At 38.9% G+C, this 25229-nt stretch overlaps 1 protein-coding gene across 2 annotated transcripts in view; it reads left to right on the top strand.

The window, feature by feature from the left end:
- The window catches only part of plxnb2b (plexin b2b), a 122332-nt gene that overhangs the window by 83383 nt on the left and 13720 nt on the right, over window positions 1-25229 (top strand). For both annotated transcript variants that reach the window (XM_067590302.1, XM_067590301.1), the window contains 19 exons: window positions 2021-2121; window positions 3675-3801; window positions 4408-4567; window positions 5509-5620; window positions 6140-6251; window positions 6614-6715; window positions 6870-6965; window positions 7518-7605; window positions 7992-8176; window positions 9826-9974; window positions 11808-11919; window positions 12618-12754; window positions 13206-13388; window positions 14691-14784; window positions 17500-17697; window positions 19247-19426; window positions 20021-20157; window positions 22876-22976; window positions 23350-23579. In XM_067590302.1, coding sequence (XP_067446403.1) covers window positions 2021-2121; window positions 3675-3801; window positions 4408-4567; window positions 5509-5620; window positions 6140-6251; window positions 6614-6715; window positions 6870-6965; window positions 7518-7605; window positions 7992-8176; window positions 9826-9974; window positions 11808-11919; window positions 12618-12754; window positions 13206-13388; window positions 14691-14784; window positions 17500-17697; window positions 19247-19426; window positions 20021-20157; window positions 22876-22976; window positions 23350-23579 — 2604 coding nt within the window. The remainder of the gene's footprint in view (window positions 1-2020; window positions 2122-3674; window positions 3802-4407; window positions 4568-5508; window positions 5621-6139; window positions 6252-6613; window positions 6716-6869; window positions 6966-7517; window positions 7606-7991; window positions 8177-9825; window positions 9975-11807; window positions 11920-12617; window positions 12755-13205; window positions 13389-14690; window positions 14785-17499; window positions 17698-19246; window positions 19427-20020; window positions 20158-22875; window positions 22977-23349; window positions 23580-25229) is intronic.

Raw genomic sequence — 25229 nt, 5'->3', positions numbered from 1 at the left:
TTAGAGAATGAACGCAACATCATTTATGACTCCTCAAAGGAGAAGGTGGTAGAATTAGCACTCCCAGTTGATGTTAGTGAGGATGAATTAGAGTTTAGTAGTGAGGAAGACAACGAGCTGTTAGAAACCCTGCAAGGAGAAAGTGAGAGCGGGCCTGAGAGCGAGGATGAGGATGGAGAAGAGGAAAATGAGGGTGAAAGTGCAGTGACAGGTATTACCAGTATAAAATAGAGTGTGAAATGCATTGATAACGATTTTTCCTGCTTTTAATATAATGCATTTTATTGATATTTTCATAGCATGCTTAGGATGACAGCAACAAATTTTGGCAACACATGTCAGGAAAGACACACATCAGGAAACTGAAAATAAACATTTAGATGTGAAACAAATGATCAAACACTGAAATGTGACTCACTATCTTATTTTGAAGAGGGTTTTCATAGTTTGGTTTGATAGACTGTTGATGGAAAGTTTGCTGAAATTTGTGTACACTCTTTAATAATTTATTCCTATAAGCTGTTCCACAGCTGTTGTCTGATGGTAACGCTCAGGCAAACAAACTTATGAATGAGTTCATTTTTAATGTTTTCTCAATTTCAAATGGAATTAATTTTGAACTGGTGAGGCATATTTCCAGTATTGTAAGAAATTTTAGTCATTCATTTATTTTTAACAATAACATTATGGGACTATGTTGCTTTGAGGTAATGCATCCTAAAATGTAGCTCAAAAAAATTATTTCTTGAAAATTTCTTTAAATTATGTTTTCTTGGTCTATTGGACACCATAGAGTTTGCTTTTTCACAAGCTTCTTTCTATTATTGATATTGTATCTCTGCAACACAAGAAGAGAGAATTAGTCACATAGTGTCTGACTAATCTTGACCACAAAGGAAGTTGATGTTTTTTGTGGTTTTTTGCCTCGCAAGAGAGAGTTTAATATATATTTTTTTATAGAAAAGCAACCAGATGACTCAAGTCTAACAAGTTATTGCTAAGTGTTACTTTGAGAGCTATATATACGTATATCCCAAGTGTAGCAGTCTATGAATATTGTAAATTCACAATATGACAAATATGTTTTTAACAGTTGATCTACTGTACTGTATATCATACAGGGCGCGACCAGTGGTGGAAGAGCTACTCACATCTTTTTTAATTAAGTAAAATTTGAAGTAGCACAATGTAAAAATACTCAAATACAAGTAAATGTCTGCATTGGAAAAATTCTCAAAATATTAGCAGAAAAATCACAAGTATTTATTATACAAGCTAGAGCATATGTTTTGTATGTAAAGTCTTAACCTCTTATCATGCACCCCATTTTTGTACCTGAAAATAAAATAATGTACCCAAAATAAGAAGGTTACTGTTCTTCAACCCTTTTGATTACAACCATAACCCTGGTCTCATTTAAAAGGTCAATCTTTGAATTTTACAACCATAAAGTCAGAATGAGTATAAGTGATCCTGAAAATAATGCCAACAAGGCTAAAGTGTCCAATGGGTGGGCCAGTGTTGCTTAACAGGTTAAGAATTGTACACAAAGGGATAACAGCACACACTTTGGGACAGTCTCTCAAATATATTCACGGTGTTACACTCAGTTGTACACATGAAAAGTGGTAGAAAAAGTTGTCAAGAATGAAAAAAAGATAATCGCTGCGTAAAGTGGTTGATTTCGGAAAGTTACAAGTTTCAGTCACTCTTTGACAATTCAACAAGCACACGTTTTAAGCATAGTGATGCCTTAAACTAGCATCAAATGGAAGTGCTCAAGTACATGTAGAGCAAATGTACTTTTCTGCACCGAGTCCAATAAATATTCAGCATTTGGACTGAAGGGATTGGTTGAATAATTGAACATAGGGAGCAAACATGAGAGACCATGTACCATGACAAGACTTGTTTTACTCCCACTTTGGACACCTGCAACAAACCAGTAAATGCTTTACATTTTTTGCAGTGTCTCCAGAAGGTGCTTTGTTTGATCATATTTCATGGTGTAATTCTGCAGATCACCAAGGTGCCAGTGCAGACGTGCCTCCAAAAGAAAGACTGCCAATCATGTGTGGAAATGACGGACCCTTACTGTGGCTGGTGTGTCCTGGAGGGCAGGTGAGGATCACACACACACACACACACACACACACACATACACAAACACACTCATGCATGCACTTATAAATGCACACACACAGTGACAGACTAACACAAACACCCACACATGCAATTCCATCTGTAAAACACAGCGGGGTATTTGTTCAGTGTTTTATGGCAGACACTTTTAGTACCCCTCTGTGTTTATATTCCATCTCCTGTTGTCCGTAGAGCCGTAAGGAATTAAAGCTGTTTGTCAGCCTCATGCAGCGAAGGCAGTCTGTGCAATTTACTCTCATCAGCCTATATTTATCAGGGTCTGGAGGTGTTGAAAGGATGGTATCTATCATGTTTTTTACAAGGATGTGACCAGGAACAAGACCAAATCACAAAAACAGTTGTGTCCCTCTGGAAGGAGCTGTTACTGAGAAACATTGAGTGCACTTTACATAGCTTTAGAGCTGCTTTTAATCAGTCGATTAATCAATTACACGATCAACAGAACATTCATCTGCAACTATTTTGATGATCAATTAACTGTTTTCAAACAAAAATGCCAAATATTTAATGTTATCAGCTTCTCAAATGTTATATACCTGCTATCTGTCTTTGTCCTACATTATGGTAAACTGATATCCTTTGGTTTTGGACTGCTGCTTGAATAAAACAAGACATTTGATGACACTTAGGAAACTGTGATGGACGTTTTTCAGTTTAATTGAGAAAATACATTTCAGATTAATCAATAATAATCATTATTTTCAGCCCTTCTTAACTTGCTTTCCTTTCTCTCTTCACTTCTACATCTTAAACAACTGAATCCATATTATAATTCACTGAAATCTGATGCTACATTACGTCGTGTGGTTCTGTTTGTAAGCACGTTATTAAGACATTTTATTCCTCTTCTACTGTGTATTTTAGTTTTTGTGTTTCACCTGATTGATGACAAAAAATCTGAACCTGTGCTTTTGTTGTATATTAAGTTTTCTATTTTTCTCCATTTCCTCTGCAACATAGTGTAATTGTGAAAGTGTATCACATGATGTTTACTGTATATCAGAACATATTACAGATTGCCAAATGTTGCAATATTGTTGGGCTGCAACTCATGATAATTTTCATCATTATTTCAATCAATCAATTTATCATTTAATATCTAAAATGTGAAAAAGCCCTACACAGTTTCCCAAAGCCCAAGGTGATACCAGCAGATTCCTTGTTTTCCCAGACCAACAGACTGAAACCGAGATATATTCAGATTATCATCACGTAAGACAAAGAAAAGGAGCAAATCCTAACAATTGAAACAAGGGAACATTTGGCACTTTTGCCAAAAAAAAGACAAATGATTATCAAAATAGTTGCTAGTGAAGGCATGTAATGTTTTTCATATTTTTACAAACTTTATTTTAAAAATCTACACAGATCCTGCTTGATGTCACTTGGGCATCGGTTGTTATTCATAAAAGCACATTGAAAACCTGTTTTTTATTTTTTTGAGGCCTTGTGAAAGTGTTTAGGGAATGTGGAGCAGAGGCTGATGGGAGTTGTTCTTTCTCTGTCTGAAGGTGTACCAGGAGGTCTGAGTGCCGACGGGCAGAGGAGAAGAATGGCTGGCTGTGGAGCCCGAGGCGGCAATGTGTCAAGATTGTCTCCTTCTATCCCCCGAACCTTTCCTGTAAAAAGACTCAGAAGGTACAGCAGTGCTTCTCTTTTCGCTCCTTCTTGCTTGCTCTCTCCCTTTGTTCCGTGCACCTCTTTCTGTCTCTGTCGCTCTGCAGTACACAAGCCCCACTTACATGCACGTCACACAAACATGCACAGTCTGAGTAATAAACTGTTTCCATTGTGAATCAGAGACCCTGGGCTCCAGGTATTCCTGCTCTGTATTGATCCATCCAGAAAACTCCAAACTGGCTTATTATAACTGCCCTGGTTGATTGTGCTCACAGCCTGAAGATGGAGAGGCTCTCCAGTGTTCATTCTCTCTCAAGTTGTTTTTTTTCATCCCTTTGCTTTCTGACTACTTCTCTTTCCCTCCTCCTCTGACTCATCCTTGTATTTCCATCAACAGCAACCCTGTCTTTTTCATTCTCCATTTATAAAAGGAAACTGTTTCTATATTTTGTTACATTGGGTTACATTAAGATGTTTGAATACACCAAGTAAAAGAAATTAATTTCATTTGAACTTAAGTATTCAGCCAAACTTGGTGAGCAGGTCAATAATGCGTCCTGTGAAAAACTCAGTTTTCAGCTGCTTATACTGTTCTGAATCCTTTGCATATTTTATTCTGTACAGGTTAAGATCAACATCCCCTCCCTTCCCACCATCGGGCCCTCTGACCGTCTGCACTGCACCATTGAGTCTTTCCGGAGTGACTGCACCATGTCTGACTCTGGTCAAGTCTCCTGTGATCTGCCCCAACCCTCACGTATACCACAAACACCTGAGGACCAAGGTGTGGCCTTTTATAATTAACCTGCGCACTCTTAATGCATCTTTTTTCAAGGCAAATGTCTGTTGTCCTCCACTATAACCAAGGCCGTGTAAAAGAGGGGAAAAGGTCCAGAGCCCAGAACACAGAGAGGCCTAAGAAGCCCAAGGTCCACTGCATGCCAGATGGTTTTGGTAATTTAATTAACTGTAAATGGGGGAAAACCCTGGGAGCAATGGTTGTTCTGGACTTAATGGGAACCTGGAGCTGACAGAATATGAATACATTGCACCGTAGGTAGGGGGTCAGTAGGGGCCCAACAGCAACATTTTGCCCTGGGGTCCCCCAAATAGGCCCCTTCTGTTCTGGTTGGCCAGCTCCATGCCCTTCAGCAGACTTCTGCGTGCTTGGGAGGCTAAATAAACAAATGGTAGTAGTAGGATTTCACTCATTTTTCTCGTTCTTTACTCAAAATGGAAACTTCTCAAATACATCTGTACATATTCTGGACCGAATCCGATCCGAAATATGTGAGTGAACAACGCTCGCACTTTTGTGGGCATGCGCAATCAATCTGATGTCATCAAGAGGAGGAAGTAGAGGTAATTTTGCTAAAGAAGCGTTCAGAGAAGGCTGAATCCCTGGTTTTTGACTTGCAGGAAGCATTTTTGGACCTCTGACCTTGTTTAACGTAGACATCCGACTTCATAACAGTATAAAAATGACAGAAAATCATATATGTGATATGTCTCTTTTAAATTAATACATAATTAAATTATTTAAAGGTCATGTCTTGTCATGTCAAAATGTCTGTTGTTTGGTCTTCAAATGTATGAATGACATCTTACTGTGAACTGGATGTCTTGAATATTCAGAATCTTCCCCAAAGATCATCTTCAATCGTAAATAAATGTGTAATATCAATATGTCATATCTCCCCTATCTCTCCTTTGCCGTGCCCTCAGACTTTGTGGCCGTGGCGGTCAGGATTTTCGTCAACGAGACCGTGGAGCTGGCCATGCGGGAGTTCAAGTTCTACAACTGCGCCGCCACAGTGAGGAAATCTGAAAACACACCGTGAGTCAGACTCTTAATGTATCAGTTCTGCTCTGTCACTCAGCGAAAATACACCGTGACACTGAACACAGCATCAACTGACAACCTTGATGTAAATGTATCACCGTGCACGAACAGACGAGAGATCAAGGCTCTGTTTGTAAATTGTGATGCATGGTAGTTTTGAATGCACCTCTTGCATTTTCTCTCCTCCTTTTATTACCAAGCTGAGGAAATTGCCTCAGTTTCCTTTTCATTAATCAAAAAATGAAAGTCGATCTCCCCATTTTTTCCCCCTCCTTATTTTTTTTCTTCATTTCTTTCATGCCGAGGAATGTGTGATGAACGAGCTTTGCTTATGTGAAGTTGCAGAGATCCATTTCGTTGTCAGCAACATGGATTTTTATGGCGGACGCTCTTTGATGAGTTTGCATGTTTTAAATTTTGTTTGTGTGTGTGCTTTTACGTGTCTGTGCTCCTACCTAATACTGTGCGTGAAAGCACTTTCTTATCTTTGGTGTTTCTGTGTTTGTTTTTCAGGTGTATGTCATGTGTGGCCAGTTCATGGGGTTGCCAGTGGAACACACGTGACCATACCTGCAGCGACATGGATGACGGCATGATGGGTCCCACCATCATCAAGCACCGTCAGGTTAGTCATGTCAAGGTTTCACACATCAAGACTCTTATCTCTGATAATATGTGTTTTGAGAAATGCTGCCAAAAGTGTAGCAGAAGTTTCGAAAGACATGTCTAATCACCGCACGTGATGTGGCGCCTGAGTGATCCAAATTCCTCCCGAAAATTAATAAAAAACTTAAATCCTGGTATCAGCTGCCACCATCTTGCGTGACAAATGTTGAAGGGTGGAGGATATCAATTTACAAGTCAGCAGATGTTTCAGCGATACACTTATCTGTCACCGCAGATGAGGGTGTCCGTTAAGTGGTTGGCGTATTTAAAATGTAAATGATTGAAAGTGGGAGTATCTGATTTGTTTTGATGCCTTCTCAGGGAGCAAAGTGTCCTCAATTTGAGAATCCAGATCCTGTGCTCATCCCCGTGGGCTACAAGACGCGTATCAGCTTTGAGGGGATAAATTTGGACCTCTACCAGGTAAAGAGGCACAGATGCAGAATTTAAAGCATTTCTGTAAATCTTGTCAGCTCATTTAAACACTTCTCGAGTAGCGCCGTGGTGAACCAGATTGGTCACAATTGATGTCTGTGAGTTTACCATCATGCTTGTTTTTATCTGTCTGGTTCTCCAGGGCCATGTTTTCACCATCGGCACTGAACTGATGAGAAATGTGGAAGAAGAGGTCAGCAAGGAGCAAGGGCCTTTCTACACCTTCAGTGGCTTCAATGTGAGTTTGTCTGTTTGCTAGTTGCTTGACACTTGTCTTGATTGGAAACTTGACACTGAAGTGCTGATTTTATTCCTTTACTAAATTGCCCAGATGGCTTCTGGCCACCCACACAGAGTGAAATATAATGTAGACTAAAAATTGATTGCTTTTTTTTTCTGCACTGAAAAAGTTTACATGCAGACTTTCTATATATATACAGCTGACTTAATCAATCAAATCACCCTTTAGCTGGCTTTTACAGCCCCTTTGATATTCTCTAGCTCCCTCTAATGGACAGACTCTCCTCACCAATATTATTTTAGCTCTGTCTCCACATTGTGTGATTGGGAAGCTCAAACAGTGCCTAGCCCCCAGCTATGTTCTTTTCCAACATTGATTTCTTCAGCCGAAAATCTGACAGACTTGGTATGATTTTCTTTTTTTCCCCCTCTTTTTTTTTTTTCCCTTGGCATGGGGGGAACGGCAGCCCACACTGTTTGCAGAGAAGAGCTTAAGTGCCATTAATCACTGGGTTCTGTATTAATAATTCATTTTCTTCCAATTTCTTAGTTTTCCTACAATAAGTCACCGGAGACCAATGTTCTTTTCTACGTGAAGGACAAGGAGTCAGGCAAGAAGATGGACAGCACGCTGAACGGTACGCGCTCACATTTTAATGTGGAGATCTTATTTGTAATGCCCTGTGTGTACACCGCCGGTCCCACTGCGGGCCCTCCATTAGATTTGAGGAGGCTACCTTTTTAATCTTGAATAGAAAATTAGCGAGAAAATTAATTGGTAATGACTATCAGACACGTTTCGACAGAATATGAAGGATTGAGATGCCTACATAACAAGTGATTGTGAGGCCTGTTTTACATTTTCCTTGTTATGCAAATTAAAATAAAGTTATCAGGTTTACATACAGCCATCCCTGTTCATTCAGAACACATACAAGTCCTCACACTGTGGTATGCACTATTTAAATGTAAGACATTTTGTTTAATGTAAAATGTTTTTTTCCCCTCACCACTTCTCACACAGTCACCCTGTACAACTGCTCCATGGGAAGGGAGGACTGTAGTCTCTGTAAGAATGCCGACCCAAAGTACAGGTGTGTGTGGTGTGCCAAGCAGAAGGCGTGTGTGTACGAGAAGCTGTGCAATCCCGACCAACACGGGTCCGCGGATCCCTACAACACTGAGTGCCCCGACCCCGAGATCACCGATGTGAGTCGTTACAATGTCGTCATCACATTATGTTTGACCCTTGAACTGAAAACAGTGCAATCTTTAATGACTTGTGATTAGCAGTGAAAAGGCATCAACTTTGATGATTGGATTATTGATCGGAGCAGTTTATTGACTGCGTTTTCATCGTTCTGAAGATGGAGGAGTTGAAAGTCTGTTTCTCCTTGAGGGCGTGTTGCGCTGACCTGCAGCACATCTAGACTGGATCAATTCTTTATTTGCTCACTTAATTGTTGATGCCTTATTGTCATTGACAAAAATCCCTCAGTAATTGTGTTGATGTCAATGTGACGCAGGTTATGACCGTACTTACCAGAGCCTGACTGATAGATTGACAAGCAGATACTGTACATGTATCATAAATAGAGTAGATGTTGGCAGACATGCAAAAAGAAATTGCAGAGCAGTAAACTACAGTAATAAATGTTTTATTGACAGTATTTCTGTGTATATCATGTAGTTTATTTTTTTAATGTTTTTGTTCTTATTATTATGATAATTCAAATTTCAGGGATGTTTAATGTTCAAAATTTACAGCTATTTTATTTTACTGTTACTGTCATCTTTGATAGATTCTACAACTGCAAAATATCTTTACTGAGGCGTACAGTATCTGTCCTGTGAAAACCACGCATCTCCAAAATGTCAATTTTTCATGAGCTAAGAAAAACAGCTCTGTTTTCATTTTTGTGACAACACATTTGTCAGATAATCTGATGGGATTTTAAATTGTTTATTTAGCTTAAAGCCCCCCTCCACTCACAAATGAGTTTTGTTTATTGTTACTTCATTTGGATGTTTTAACCGAGCAGAGTGATGTAGGCGCAGAGTTTGACGCTAGAAGGTTGTTTTCACATTCACTTGCTGAAAAAGTGCAGAGTTTCTCTGTGGTCACCTTTAAATCTGAGTTTAAGGCGTGTACCTACGAGCATGATTTGTGACATCACGACTAATTTGAAGCCAGTAGTGGTCCAGTATACAACTAACACAAGTGTGATGTAGATATTTGAAGCCTCCAGTGCACATACTGGAGTCTTTGGAGAATGGACTTTTCAGTGAAAAAGGACACATCTGGTGTCCAGCAGTTAAACTTTTGAAATGAACAATATTTGTATATATTTTTAAGAATGTTAAAGGAGGTATTTGTTTGTGGAAAACCTTATAAGAGGTTTTTATATATATCTTAACACATGTGTGATGGGTATCTTTAAGAAGTAGAATTTCCTCAACCCATAAAGAAACATTTATGGGTTATCCTTCAGTTTCAATTTCATTGTACAAGATCATTGTTATGCTGTGTTAAAAACCCCAGCCGATATGTGGTAATCAGATGTTTATTATTCTTGAGTATCTATCAGTATCCTATCAGTATCAGCCTAAAGACTCCAGTATGAGTCAGGCTCTTGTACATACACACAATCAACAAACATAACTCATACAGTATGGATGTAATTCTTCTCTGTGGCCTTGAATATTAAACACTTTAACTGCAACTATTCAGCAGACTTAAACAGATTGTATAAATCTCTTGTATGTTCTTATTGCACAACTAATCTGCTTAAATCCATTTCAAATCCCTTCTTCCAACAAATACCCACCCCACCCCCACACTGTATCTCCTCATCCAGATCATCCCTCGTTTCGGCCCCATGCAGGGAGGCATCTCCATCACCATCCGTGGCTCCAACCTAGGCATCCAGAAGGAAGACATTAGAAGCATCGCCGTGGTCGGGGAGCCCTGTGTTCATCAGCTAGAGAAGTACTCTGTCTCCACTAGGTAATAATTACACACCCTGACGTATTCATGCAAATGCACGAGCACATGCTGTCTTCTGTTGCTGCTGTTCAAACTGTGTATGAGCAGGTTTTCTCCAAAGTTTGTTTTTCTTTGGTGAACTTTGAAACATTATCAGCTAAGGAATGCTTTGCCTTTGCTTTAGGTAACCTGGGTGGATATTTTAATTAGCTCATTATGCCACTCTATTGATCTGAAGTCTAGAGAAAAAAAAAAGTCTTCAGACGCAGGTTGATTCAGAAACAGTATCACACTTTTAAAAGGGGAATGTTAGTGCTCACATCTTTATTTGTGTAAAACTACCAATAGAGCAATGTGAAAATACTCCATTACAAGTAAAAGTCCTGCATTCAAATCCTACTCAAGTTAAAAGTACAGAAGTATTATCAGCAAAATATACTTGGAAAAATGGCCCCTGTAATGATGTATTATTATATATCACATTATTTGAATAATACTGATGCAGTAATGTGTAAGTAGCATTTTACCATTGTAGCTGGTCAAGCAGCAGCTAGTTTTAACCACTTTATATGCAGTTTAGTGTCAATAGATTATTAATGTGGTCGTAAAGAAGAAAAAAACAACTAAAGTTCAGCTACACAAATTTATATTCATTTTTTGGATTTTTCTCTAGTCTTTGCTTTTTTGTGAGTTATTGGATATTTCACTGGAACAGTTATTTAAATGGAACCATCTGAGAAGTTTAGAGAGGAAATCACTCTGGGATGGAGCTGAAAACAACTCATAGACATCTGAAACAGGTGTTGGGTAAAAGTAGCAGAGTACATAGTACAATTTATCTCTCAGAGATGTAGTGAAGTAGACGTATATGTGTCAGAAAATGGAAATAGTCAAGTAAAGTGCCTCAAAATTGAAGTATAGTGCTTGGTTGGATGTCAGTCTTTATATACTGTCTGTGGCAACTCATTCTTTTATATATGACTGGTGATGGAAATTACCCTGTTTTTGCCTCTAGAGCAGCCTGAATTCCTTAAAACATAGATTCATACTGGAAATACACTAGACTGATTTGATAGCATCACACACATCATTTACCACAAACTTCTGATGCTGCAGACATTCTGTTCCACCTCATCTCAAAAAATACTTTAATGGGCTGAGTGATGCAAATACTGCCTGGAAGAAAACTGAATTCTCGCAAATGCACTCCAGTCACAGGAATGTTTACAAAATGTTCAGTTCGCACGAATTTCCCATGAAAAAGAGAAAAGCCACATCATTGCCCCAGAGCCACTAGCCAGAACTGTTGACACCTGGCAGGATGGATCCACGTTTGACAAATTCTTGCCCCGCCATCTGCATGATGAGGCTTAAACCAGGATTTATGAGACCAGATGGAATGTTTTTCACTCTTAAATCATCCACTTTAGTGTTCACGTGCCTACTCTCATCTTCATCTCATTTTTACTTCGCCTGCGTGATCTTGTGCATGTTGTAGTTCATTTGCTTGAAATTTTTACGGGTTTTCCATTGCGTCATCTTATTTCTTCACATCACTGTTTTAGCTGTTAATTGTCTTGCAAAAATAGCTCATTTGAATGTGTAAATTCGAACAAAGATTGCATGAAGCCATCATTTTGTTTTCAGTGGAGCAGCTCCATGCTGGAATTCAAAGTAGTGCAGACAACAGTTTTATTTGTAGTTGTTGTTTAATTTCAGAATGCTTCTGAGACTTTTCTTGGAATAGGTGCTTTCGCAAACTGAATGAAATTGGGAATACAGATCACACATTTTACATATTTGTTGTTAAATCCTATTTAAATTTTTCTTTTTGTTGTCTCTTGTCCTGTCCAGCGTGGTGTGTGAGATTGGCCCTCTTTCTCCTAAGAAAAACCACTGGGGCCAGGTGGAAGTGGAGGTGAAGGGAGAAAAGAGAGGAACCTCCTCTATGTACTTCACCTACAGGGTAAATACTCTGTCTTACTCACACACACACACACACACTCTTTCTCCTCAGCCGCACTTCAAGTGTGGAGGCATAGGACCCAGAGAATAAACACATCCAAAAGCTTTCAACTGATCTTGATGTTTTATGGTCTCTATTATGTTTTCCATTTCCTAAGTGCAGAGAGCCCCTTATCAGGACATACCATGTCATTTAAGTGGAATGTACAAATACAACATCCTAATGTATTGGTAAATTAAGATGCTGTCACATTACAGTGGTAATACACTGTACGATACACCAAAAATGTGTATGCATTCCTCTTTAACCAGATGCTGTGCAGTAGACCTCTTTTCTCTCTAATACTTTAACAGGCTACAGCGTAGCTATTTAACTGGCTTTTCATATCTCTGGCTCCGCTAAAGCTTCCCACAGGGGAGTGCTCCGCCTAACTGTTTACTCAGCAAATTGAGGCAGATGTGGTGCTTGTATGATTGTGTGTGTGTGTTTCTGATAGAGAGAGGGAGATCAAGGAGGGTGAGAGCAGGAAATGTGTGGGTATATGACATTGCACTGTATCTGTGTGTGTGTTGTTCTTATGTGTGCGAGTGAGTGTTTGCCTGTGGGCTGCGGCCTGTGTGTGCTTTAAAATCCTCGCGGGGGGAAAGATGGATATGTATTCATGCTTTATTTTCTGACCCCAACCCTCCTGTCACCAGGACCCGATTCCCCAGGAGGTGAACCCAGCTAGAGGTCCAAAAGCCGGGGGCACCCTCATTACAATTTCTGGAAAATTTCTGGACACTGGCAGTAAGGATGATGTCCAGGTTACCATCGGAGGGGTGGACTGCACTGTGTAAGGATTTCTTTTCTCAATAATTGTCATTCACGCCAAAGACCAATTCTGTTTCGCTTCAGTCTCTTTAGTTGATAAGTGCTACTTGTTATTCAGACATTGTATTCTATGCAAATTCTACAGTACGCACACTTTGAAGCCCATAAATTGATTTTTTTCTTTCTACATTCCTGAAGCAAAAATGGAATTGACCTTAACTGTGGTGTCACAAGCAAGGTTTTTTTTTCCCCCTTACTATTTGCCGTCACTGCTGTGACCACGAGTGTTCTGTCGACACCGGTCCACAGTGACATTTTAGGCCGAGGTAATAGTAAAAATAACGAGCAAGTGAAGCAGCAAAGCCAGGACTTAACAAGCTGTCAGGCTGCTGCCATGTTGGCCTCCACTGCACAGTGACCTTGTGTGACCCCCCTCCTCCAGCCAGTGCTAAGTTATGTCCTTGTCTCGACAGGGAGCAGTTTGGAGAAAGGATCACCTGCAGGACAGGAAAATACCAAGAAGATAAGTTGCCCTCCGACCTTCTCACCGTCACAGTGAAGTATGGAAAGCGTACCACAACAACCATCCCGAGTGCCTTCCAGTTCATGGATAACCCCAATGTGCTGGACCACCACCCGAAAGGAAGCTTTGTCTGGTTAGTTTTAAGTAGCAGAGTGCTTGAAATAGTATTTGATCCTGATTAATGTTTTTAATGTTTTGCTCTCATTTTACATGGAAACACACTCCTACTGGATTAATGTTTAAGGGAAATTATGTTTTTTTGTCAAACCGGGTGCCATTCTTTGGTCATAATGTTTTAAAATGATCCCTGATCCCTTCTAAAATGTTATACTTATTACATTTAGAAACAGAAACACTTGTAAAATATTAAAACATTTAAAGGGAGCTTTCTACAGTGTTGCAAATCCTTGGGAAGCAGAAATAATCATACATTTCTTTTTAACTCAGCACCAATTCAACATCAGTGTGTAAAGCATGATAACATTTCATGCATTACCTCTGTTGTCAAGATTTTGGATAGTTTGCTAAAGTTGAAATGCTAATTAGCAAATGTTAAGATAGTGAACATGGTAAACATATCACCTGCCTGAACATTGCATGTTAGCATTGTCACTGTAAGCATGTTAGCATGCTGACGTTAGCATTTCGCTCAAAGCACTGTTGAGTCTAAGTGCAGCCTCACAGAGCTGATAGCGTGGCTGTATACTTTAGTCTTGTTTGTTAAGCTGTAGGAGGCTCGCTCTCTTAAATCTCCAAAACAGAGTAAAATGTTATCAGGACAAATACTCATTATAGAGGACAAGAATAGGAATATAATACCCAGGCTGACAGATATTGCAGTTTCCCTTCAAATACCTCACACTGCTATTTTGTGAAAAGGAAAAAAGCTGCTAAGTTGACATTGACAACGAGGTTGAATAGCAGAGTTCCGTATGTCGAAAATTGAACACTTAGAAAGGCACCTGTCCCGTACTCTGCCCCCGCAATCTTCTATCTGTCTGAAACCTCTGAAAAGATTATTAATGCCAAGAAACTTATTGTTTTTTAAAAGAGTGATTTGTCCCTCAAGAGTTGTTGAGTGTGTGTGTGTGTGCAGAATATTTTCTGATTGACTGAAGGGGATACAAATGCTGGTCTTTGATGTTGTGACAAACTGGATGGATTAGACGGTTACCTTGCTTTTTTTGTGCAATTCAAAGCACTATGGAGGGGGTGATTAGGCATACAGACTGGAACAACAGACAACAGAAAGGGTGCTCGCAGGCTTAACTAATGTGTTTTCATCTCTGGTGAAAATTACCCCAGGTGCAATTTAAGAACTGTGTCTGTCTTCTCATAACTCTCCCCATGAGCTTGTCTTTGTGTGGCCGTGTGTGTATCTATGCTGATTTTGTGTTTTTTGTTGGTGTGCGTGCGTGTGTGTGTGTGTTTTTAGTGGAGGAAGGAACATTGTGGTGACTGGCTTAGGCTTCGACTTAATCCAGACAGCTGTCATGAAGGTCCAGGGAGACAATTGGACAGCTTTTGAGGTGTGTATGTCTTCCATTTCTTTTTGTATTCCCTTTAATTATCTGTACCACCTTCTCCATTGTTCCATCCATCTGTTGATTGCCCATCTCTCTCCCAGTCATCATTTCTTTGATCTCTTCCTCTATCTTTCTCTTAACTGTGTCTTTCCAGCTACTCTTTCTCAGAGAATTTCTACTTTATCTGCTCCCTCCTCACGGTAGCAGCACTGTCCATCGATCTCTCCACATTTCATGAGCCTACGACTACAGCGGTGATTCATTCAGACGCCGTGAAGCATTTCCACTGTTCGAGCATGCACGCTCACCGACAAACACACACATATCTCCACTCCTCCTTGCTTCCGCTGATCAGTGAGATTTCATAAGCCAGTATTACTTCATCTCACTTCTCAGACCATAAATCCTTAAACCTGTAGGATTGCAGATAGCAGCACCACTGTTTCACCCTCACCAAAATATGACCATGTTCCTTGTCCAGCTTAATCAACTAGGATTGACTCTGCCAGGGAACTTAAAGGAGTTGCACACAGCTGCCCTCCAGTGTACTGAGCAATGTTAAGCAGTTAAATTTTGTTCATTTCATTTAAAGGGATAAATTTAATACCGGCATTAAGGTTGCAGAAGATTATGTGACTATGCCGCTCTCCACCACTTTACTCCCGGCCAAGTCCCTGGTCACTGCTACCCAGGGACCAGGGAGAGATTTGAAAAGACTTCTGGCTGCCACAAACTAGCAGCGGATGTAAAATGTTATCTCAAAGGCCTTGGCTGGTCAACTTCATAAGCCTCTCTTGGTTTAAGTCTATCCACTGAACTAGACCCAAATATTTTGAGTCATTATGGCAGCTGGCCTGTGGTAAAAACATGTTGATTACATTGTAGGTCAGGTTAGCGTCTCAAAGCACTGATGTGTTTTTTCTGGAAAGACCCTCTAGTGCTTTGTTGTAATTTAAAACAAATAAACAAAAGACTTGTGGAGTTGGCCGCAGCAGCTGTTCATAATTTAAAAATTAGCCTAATTGTAACATAAGTCTTTACTAAGTGGAAATTTATGAATCACTACACAACCTACATCTTATGTAGAGAGTAGCTGTTACTAAATAGTAACACATGGCGAAGTGCCAGTTGTAACTGTTGTATAGCTAACTGAACAGTCTGACAAACTATCTTGTTAATACAAGGGGGGACCCAAAAAGTCCCGGATTTGTTAATTTTTTCAGTAGTACCTTTCTAATCCCCTTCTAAGTACTCTCCTTGAGATGCGATACACTTGTCCCAGCATTTCTCACATCCCTGGAAACATTTCTTCCTGGATTTATTCCATGGTGGCGAATCTTTTCCCTTTCAGTCCCAATTTTGGTTTCTCCAAGCTGTAGACATACACTATAGTGGCAAATCCGATAACTACAATTTTTAGGTTGCTCCTTGTATATGAGCATTAGAGGTAAAAATGTATGTATGTATGTATGTATGTGTGTATGTGTATGTTCGACACGTGATATGACACTTGAGTAAAATGCTGTTTAAACTGGGAAGATTTCAAATGACTTCACAGAAATGACACATTATACCCCAAATTACAAAATGTTATGCAAATTACCAAATTACATCGATTAGATTACAAACCAAACTGTATAAATACTATCTCTGACAACACAACACACATACTGTATATTTATAAGTAAAGTCAAATATATTGCTTGGCTTCTAAAGCCATTATTTGAAGATGTTATGTCACAGATAATGATGCTACAGAATCTGCAAAACAGCAAATTATCGTTTTTACACTTAGGTGCAAGTGAGATAAAACGTGTTAATTAGTGAGCTTTTGAGGTGTTGATAGCTGAGGTTTTTTGTTTTTTTTTTACCTTTAGACAGAGCAAAGCTAGCTGTTTGCCTGTTTCCAGTCTTTGTGCTAAGAAATGCTAACAGGCTGCTGCCTGTAGTAATCAGACAGATATGAGAGTGGTATCAATCTTCTCCGGCAGGAAGAGATTCCCAAAATATCAAACTTGTCGATCAACACAGAACAATTTATGGTCAGAAGTGTGCAGTCAGTGCAGAGTTTCTGTAGTTCCACAGTTTAAAGGAATGTAAGGAAAAAACAAACAACTTTTGCACTAAATGGCACAAGATTCAAAATTTAGAGTAGGACTTCTTTTTTTCAAAAGATTATCAATGTAGCCTACGCCTTTCGCCTTTATCCTTTTTAAAAAAACTTAGACTGCTGTGGGGTTTAGCTGTCACACACAGTATTGTCAGTGATGCATCGAAACAATCAGAGTGACAGAAATATCACCATCAGTCCAGTTAACCAAAAACAAATAAACAAAGCCAGAGGAGGAATGACTCAACATGAGTTGTGATTCATCAGAGGCGGTTATTCTACGACAGCAGTTTGGGATTGTAATAGAGTGATGGAAAAGAGACACATACTGTAATTTTACTTTCTCCATTGTACCAAACCAGGCTTTTTTTCCTCCAGCAACCCCACCCCCAAAACTGTCTTCCCTCACACAACAAAAACATTAATTCACTTCAAAAAAGCCCTCAACGCCCACTGTTTGCCTTTTTATTTTTAATCCTGCCTCATATTTTCAATGTTTAATACAGTTTTTATGTACTTCTTCATGTCTTCTTGTTTTACTTTTTATATGGGTGTTATATAATATGTCACCATATAAGTAACTATAACTGCACTTCCAACACTTTCAGGATGCCCAGGAGAAGAACGACACAGTCATCCAGTTTCGATCTCCAACAGTAAACAATTCCCTGAACCAGCCCTTTAGAACGTACATCCAGTTAGACAACTGGGAGAAGGATCTGAAGCCCTTCGACTACCACCCTGACCCCTCCTTCAACGAGCTGACCAAGAGGGTCATCACCGAGACCAGCATCATCATTGTCACTGTGAGTACAGTCTGCTGAGGTTCCTTTCAATGCTGCAGTTATAGTGTTTTATGAGTCAGCCTTTTTGTGCCAAGGAATTAAGACAAATGGTGTTTATTATGTGACTTGAGGATAAAAATGGAAAAGATGCTGAATTGCAGTTACTGTGCGGCACATTTTCACTCTTTAGCTGCTTATATTCTGGCTGTGTTTCATTACATAATAGCAAAACATTTAATATTTTACCTCAGTGGTCTGATTGTTTTGGATGTCAAATGAACTGAGGTAAGTGTACATTATTAGTTGCAATTAGCAAACATTTATTATTTTAACCTTTATGAACAGATGAAGAAATAAAGCTGTTTTGTTACAACAGAAAACAGTTTGGAACCACTGATTTAAAGTATGCATTCAAATATACTCTGTACATTAAAATACTCTTTTGCTGGTGTTGTGTAGGATAAATGTTTATCATAAGTAAGTTGATGATGTGAAAATGATGTACAGCTTGTCATGCTCTTGATATTTGACATAAACTTTTAAATATGTGCTAAGACCTAAAACACAGGAGTAGAAAATAAATAGAAGACAGCCACCAATTTAAGTTTGAATTCATTTAATCAACTGATTGGAGGTAAAGAAAAAGAAAAATTAAAAAGCTTTTATCTTCATTCACTAAATTATTGGAAGTTAAGGGATAAATATAAAGGTTTATTTTTCCTTTTATACTTGGTTTGAATTATTTAACTATCTATATTATTTATCGATGTAGATTTTTTTTTCGTATTAATCGTTTGATCTCTAAAATGTCAGAAAATAGTGAAAAATGCCCATCTATGAGTTGCTTGTTTTGTCTTCCCAACAATCCAAATCAAAAAGATATTTAATTTACCATCACATAAGACAAAGAAATACACACCGCAAATGAGAAGCTTGAGCTGGATAATTGTTGTATATTAATATTCTGTCAGTCTACTAATTGATTAAATGACAAATTGTTCCAACTCTTATAGGTTATTACTGCTGTCAGCTTCAACACTCCATTATATTCCCTCTTAAACTTTCATTGGGTAAACACACTTAAGGTAAATTAGACAGGAAAGGCATTTGCAAAAAAAGGTCTGAGGCCTTTTCAATTACTCAGACCCTGGTTTACTTAAGCTAATTTCACCTTGCCTAGGTTCCAGACTGCATTAGGATAATTGAAAGCATGTCTGTAGATATAGAAGTGTACTGCAGAATCTCAAGTGTATATTGCACTGCCAGGACTGTAGAATTGACTGGAGCTGTGCCTGAAGTGTCTTAAGTAAGAAATGTCTAAGCAATGTGCGTACAATTAATATAATCTTAACCTTTCTAATTACTTTTGGCACTCACTTGGTGGAACAATCTATACAGTACACTGAAGAGCTGCTTAAAACTTTCCATCCAGTACAAATGACAGTGCTTACAATAATGTTGTTAATACTCTAAGTATGATGCATCTGCTTGATGGTGTATAAACGCAGTAATTAATTTTTCTCCCATATGGAAGAAACTTTGAGCGTTACTGTCGATTTTCCCTTTACAGGGTCGAGGATTCTCCAGAGCGATGACGGCCAAAGAGGCGCAAGCGTTTGTGGGCGATGTTCCCTGTCTGGTCAACACTCTTCAGGATGACAAGCTGTTCCTGGACCCACCCTCCACCCCGCCCCGCGCTCGCTCCAGACGGCACCGTCGGGACACTCGGCCTGAGCTGCTGGATCTGACGGTCAGATCAGACAAAGACAGACACACAGACTTGCAGATGAGAGCATGCATGCATCATGAATCATGAAACAGTACTTCTCCAGGCGTGTCCTCTGTACATCTTGAGACCCCATTCTTTCTCTGGTTGAACAATTTTCATGTAGCTACAGGCCCTTAATTATATTTAATTATAGTCTAGCCACAATTGTGATGAATACTGTAACCTCTTCTCTGGGTAATTCTTCTAAGTGAGCTATTGTTTCATTTCTCTGGCTGTGTGCTTCATAACGAAGTGACGCCACTGGACTATCGATTGTACAGGAAACCAGTATAGAAAAAGTACTTGATTATAAAGTGTCAGACACAATACATGTATGCATTTGTTCAGTTAATATGGGCACACCGACTTGCAGGAAGCCCCAGCACTTTAAAATACTGAAAGGTCCTGTAGCTGCTTAGCAGAACTGCTACAATTATTATGTAGATTCTCCTCCATCCCCGTTTCCTCTCAAACACTGTTGAATCTTTACCATTGACCAGCGTCTGAATAAATCTCTGGCAAAAATGTGGAGGGCTTGTGCAGATAATAAGATTCCTTCTCCGTGTTTATCCACAGATCAAGTTTGGGAAAGGGGAGTGGGTGGTCGGCTCAGTGCAATACGAGCAGAAGAATGATTTGTCACTCTACATCATCATCCCTGCCGTCATTGTGCCCATGCTGCTCATCATTGCTATCTCTGTCTACTGCTACAGGTAAATGAAGCTATTTAAGCAAACTTCACATACACATATTATAAAAACAGAATAAGCCAACTACCTCTAACTGCATTTTTTTTTTTTACAGTAAATGAGCTGTAGGAAGCCCCTTTTATTTGGACTTGTTGATCCCAGACAGATTGACAGACAGCTAAATAACGCCATATAACACTCTATAAACACTGTTGTTACTGGTCAAGCCTTTTTCTACTGTTATTATTGTACACTACTTTCCTAGAGACTTACTTTTTTCTCACAGTAGAGGCTATTTGGCAGCTTAATAGTTGACTTACAAGCCTGCAATTTTTTATGCCAAGGGCTCTCAGTCTCTTTGGCTTGTGACCCCTTAAAATGAAGAAAAGTCCTCTTGTGAATGATCCCTCATGACAAGTTATGGCTGAAGAGTGGACATGTTGTGACCAGTTCAGCAGGAGTTATGTTTCCTTCTCAGATTATTGTATCTTAACGACTTTTAGAGGCTTGAAGAGATTGCAGACTCACTTTAAAGACCCCTGTGTAACACCTTTCAAGCAAACCGAAGGTCAAACTTGGATTTTTTTTTTTTTTATAGAAACAAATCATGCTTCTCTTCTGTTAGTTGGAAGACCATTGTGCAATCTGCAACTATGTCTGCAGTTGATGATGATGATATTGTATATATGCATGCTTCTCCCTCCACTTTGAAGCCTCATGACTCTGTGTATCACAGCGCGCTGCGTTTCATTACAGGTGATAAATTCCTCACTCACCATTGCATCTTATATGAAAAGGTGGGATGGTCGTTTTTAATCAACAGAAGGGAGAAGCATTGCGTGTTATTTATCTATAAGGATCTACTGCAAAAAAACTGCCTCATTACCTCTGCACTTTGGTCGCATATAAATACAGTAATGTCAGGTCACAGGACATTTTAACATCAGCTTCATCATCATGTTCACACTGAGCTGCAAAAAACTACTCTCTCATTACACTTTGATTTGAGAAGGCTGTAGTTATGTATTTGCAATTCCATTTGTAATTGCTGGGGATGCTTTGTGAGGTCCTGACCCCCATGTTGGCAACTATTTTATGCAATGTAGCTCATTGTCCACTTTAGAGCTACAATGATAAATTAGAAAATTAATTGGCAACTATTTTGATAATCGATGAATCATTTTTTTGTGAATATTTTCTGGTTTCTTTAGTCCTATATGATAGTAACCTGAATATCTTTGGGTTTTAGACTGTTGGTCAGGAAAAAAAACAAGATATTTTAGGTTGCATCTTGGGCTTTGGGAAACAGCGATCAACATTTTTTACGATTTTCTGACATTTTGTAGACCAAACAACTAATCAGTTAATAGAGAAACTAAATGACACATTAATCCATAATGAAAATAATAGTTAATTGCGGCCCTAGTTCACTTTATGAGTAGTAAAGCACTGGCAGCTTTAAATGTCAGTTACTGTTTTGTGTCATAATACATCCATGAATCTCAACCTCACAATCTAGTTTAAGTGTTGAAGATCAGCTCACAGTTTCTCACAACAGCCAGCAATAGCCAACATGAAAAAAATGAGCTTTGGTAGGTTTTCTGCGTATCATCTGTAGGCTGTAACCTACTGATGAACTTTTATCATGTAATGTTTTTTTCAGAGCAGTTAAGTTTTCAGTCCAGCAAAGTCTTGTTGATTTGGATCGGCTTAATAGCAGATTCTCCATTATTTGGGTTGCATTATCTATCCGGTGATTAAAGTAAGAGGTCATTAGAGGAGAGGCCAAGTAAATAGCCTACTCTGGGTAAATAAACATAGCCTGCTGGGTCAGTGTTGTGTGTTCATATCAAGCAATAAGCTAAGAGGGAAACATTAACAAGCAAAAGAGATAAAAAAAAAGAAAACATTTAATACCGTTCTACTTTTGACTTGGAATCCCACACCACTTTATTTATTATTTAGACCTTCATCAGGCAAAGTTCATACAATATAGACAAACACTAAATACCGTACGTATAAAGGCTATAGGCTCTAAACCGCAAAAAAAGCTGTCAATCAGAGGACGCCAGCAACACTTTCCATTATGCATACAAATAAAGCTCAATGAGTTCTTCAAATATGAACAAACATGATACTAAGCCCTTCCAATTGCAAACAAACATAATACATGAACAAATATCATAAATGGATAGATGTTACCATCCTACTTTAAATTTCTTTACATTTAATTTCAAGCCAGTATAAAATTCCCTTAATAAGTTTTAGAAATATCTGGAATGTGAATTTGTGGGGACTTTACAGTAAAATATACGCATGATGTTTCTCTGTAACTCGATATTGTGTTTATTCTTTGTCTTTTTATCAAATGTTATCTAAATGTTTTCTTTATCATATATGTCTCATGTTATACCTTTTAATAACATACTTTCTTTTGTACTTACATTGAGTTATTGGTATTTTTCACAAATTTGACTGGTGTAATATTATTGTAGGATTGTCTTATCCTCCTGGCTTTTGTTGTATTTTATTCACTAGTCCAGTCTTTATGTTCTAGATGTCCTCTATCCACCCTCAAACTAGTGCATGTAGTCTTTCAACAACAATTAGATGTATGAAATGATTTCTAAACACATTTTTTCAAACATATTTTTGAGAAAATAACAAGTTAAACTCCTTCCCTTCCGCGCGTATTTGCTTTCATGATACCTGTGTTGTGTTTGTGTTGCATCATCTGTGCAGGAGAAAGAGTCAACAGGCAGAGAGGGAGTATGAGAAGGTGAAACACCAGCTAGAGAATCTGGAGGAGAGCGTTCGAGACCGCTGCAAGAAAGAATTCACAGGTATTATCCGTGCTGCTGTGCAAACGCTCGGCAATATCGCTAATGCCCCTCAAAGGATCCATGTTTCTTCGAAGCTATGAAGTAATGAAGTGCTTCACAGCTCTGATTACATTTCTTTGATGTATTGTACTGCAGTGAATTAAATAAATTCCCCTGCTTAACATCATGTTATCATCATTATGAGGAGCAGTTTTGCAGTAACAGTAATAGAAAACAATCTTTCACAGCTGAAATTATTTTCCCTGCAATGCTCCCACTTCCCTCCTCTGCCTCTCGCAACATAAAGATTGAGACAGACGAGCAGCACACAAATTTAAAAAACTGCTTATAAAAGAGGAATGAGTTGGTTTTTTCTTTTATTTCCGTCTTGCAGACTTGATGATTGAGATGGAGGACCACACCAACGACCTGAGTGAGGGACGAATCCCCTTCTTAGACTACAAGACCTACACAGATCGCGTCTTCTTCCTGCCTTCTAAGGATGGTGCCAATGATGTGATGATTACAGGGAAGCTGGACATCCCAGAGGCTCGGCGAGCCACAGTGACCCAGGCACTCAACCAGTTCTCCAATCTCCTGAACTCCAAGACCTTCCTCATTAATGTAATTATACTGTTCATGGACCTGTATCACTAAATGTCAGCTGTAGTCACAGACTGATACAGATGTCTGCACACACACAGTTTACAGCAGTGTGTGATCTGGGAGCTTTACTATGCAAATGATGCGTGATACTTTTAAAACACATCTAGATTTCCTAATTTTTCTTTTTAGCCACAGTAGCTGCTGGCCCTTAGGGATGTCAGTGTTGATTGGTCCACCACTTTGGTCCGGAATGAAATGGCTCCGCAATGATCGCCACAAAATTCATTCATGGTTCTCAGACATCCTAATGATCTTTCTTCCCAAACTCTACCGTTTTCTTTTTATATGTTTTTGGGAATTGCAACCTGGCCTTTCTATTTTTGAGGCTTACCTCCTTACCTTGTGGTGAATCCTCTGATGATGTGGTCATGAAGTCCTCTCTTGATCGTTGACAGTGAAACATGTTCGCCTACATCCTGGAGAACATTCTTGACTGGCTGTGCAGTCATAAGGAGGTTTCTCTTCACCATGCAAATAACTGTCTGGTCATCCACAATATTTGTGTTCTTCTGTCCACCACGTCGTTTGCCATTTTCTAGTTTTCCTGGGCACACTTGCTTTTTTTAGAATATACCCAACTGTTGATTGTGGCAAACCAACTTTTTTCAGCCTCATTATTATCTTCTTCACTTGCATGGTCACCTCTTTACTCCTCATATTGAAGGACAATTCCACCTCAGTCTAAATGGCAGTTCCCAACTCTCAACTCTGATGTTTAAACGACGCACAGCTGCCCGAGAAACATTTAGTAGACAAGTGTCCAATTACCTTTGAACCTGTAAACTTTCAGGCACTATGTATTATTATTTAGGTTTACATCAATTTCAATATTGATGTAAACCCACTCAAATTAAAGCTGAGACGTGGCTCTTCAATGTAATATCCATGACTTTATCTCAAATTGAAAGTGCTCAAGCACAGAGACAGAAGAACAAAAAAATGTGTAACTCTCCAAATTCTTTCTGCCTGAACTTTAAGTAAAGGCTCACAGAGCAGCTGTCGAGGCTGTAGAGTCTTAGTATTGTGTTTATTTTCTTTAGAAGACCCAGTCTAAATTTAATCATGCAATAAACTGTATTTGTTTGCTTTATACAGTACAACATATAGTATGGAGTAAATAGACTGTAAGGATAAGGCTGGCTTATTTTAATCTTTTAGTATTTTCATCTTTTAGTATTTTTTTTAAAATACTTCAGAGGTCATAAAATTGCCAAAGAAGCATGAAACACGTCCTTGTGCATGTGCAGTGACATCTCTCTGATTTGGAGCGACTCAGAAATGGAAAATGCAGTTGAGGAGTTGTTTCTGAATAAACTAAACTGGCCTTGTTCGTTGCAATAATGGAATAGGTCACCTAGTTCAACAATATGACTCATTTATGTGTTTTATTATTGTTTGGATGACATTGAATTTCTATGGCATGGAGCCATAAACTGTATCAGGTGATGGCTATGCGTCCTCCTAAAATGTGGCAGGATTGTTGCTTGTGGTCTCTTCTGAGGATTCATTTGGGAAACAATCTCCTACATCTCCATGAGCTTTCGAAATCTGCCGTAACCACAATCCTTTATCAGAATCTATTTTAAATTCAGGCTCTCATCCCTTGAA

Source organism: Thunnus thynnus, chromosome 5 (genome assembly GCF_963924715.1).
Source record: "Thunnus thynnus chromosome 5, fThuThy2.1, whole genome shotgun sequence".
Classification (NCBI taxonomy): domain Eukaryota; kingdom Metazoa; phylum Chordata; class Actinopteri; order Scombriformes; family Scombridae; genus Thunnus; species Thunnus thynnus.
The sequence above is the reverse complement of the archived record's forward strand: the minus strand, read 5'-3'. Positions and strand labels throughout refer to the sequence as shown.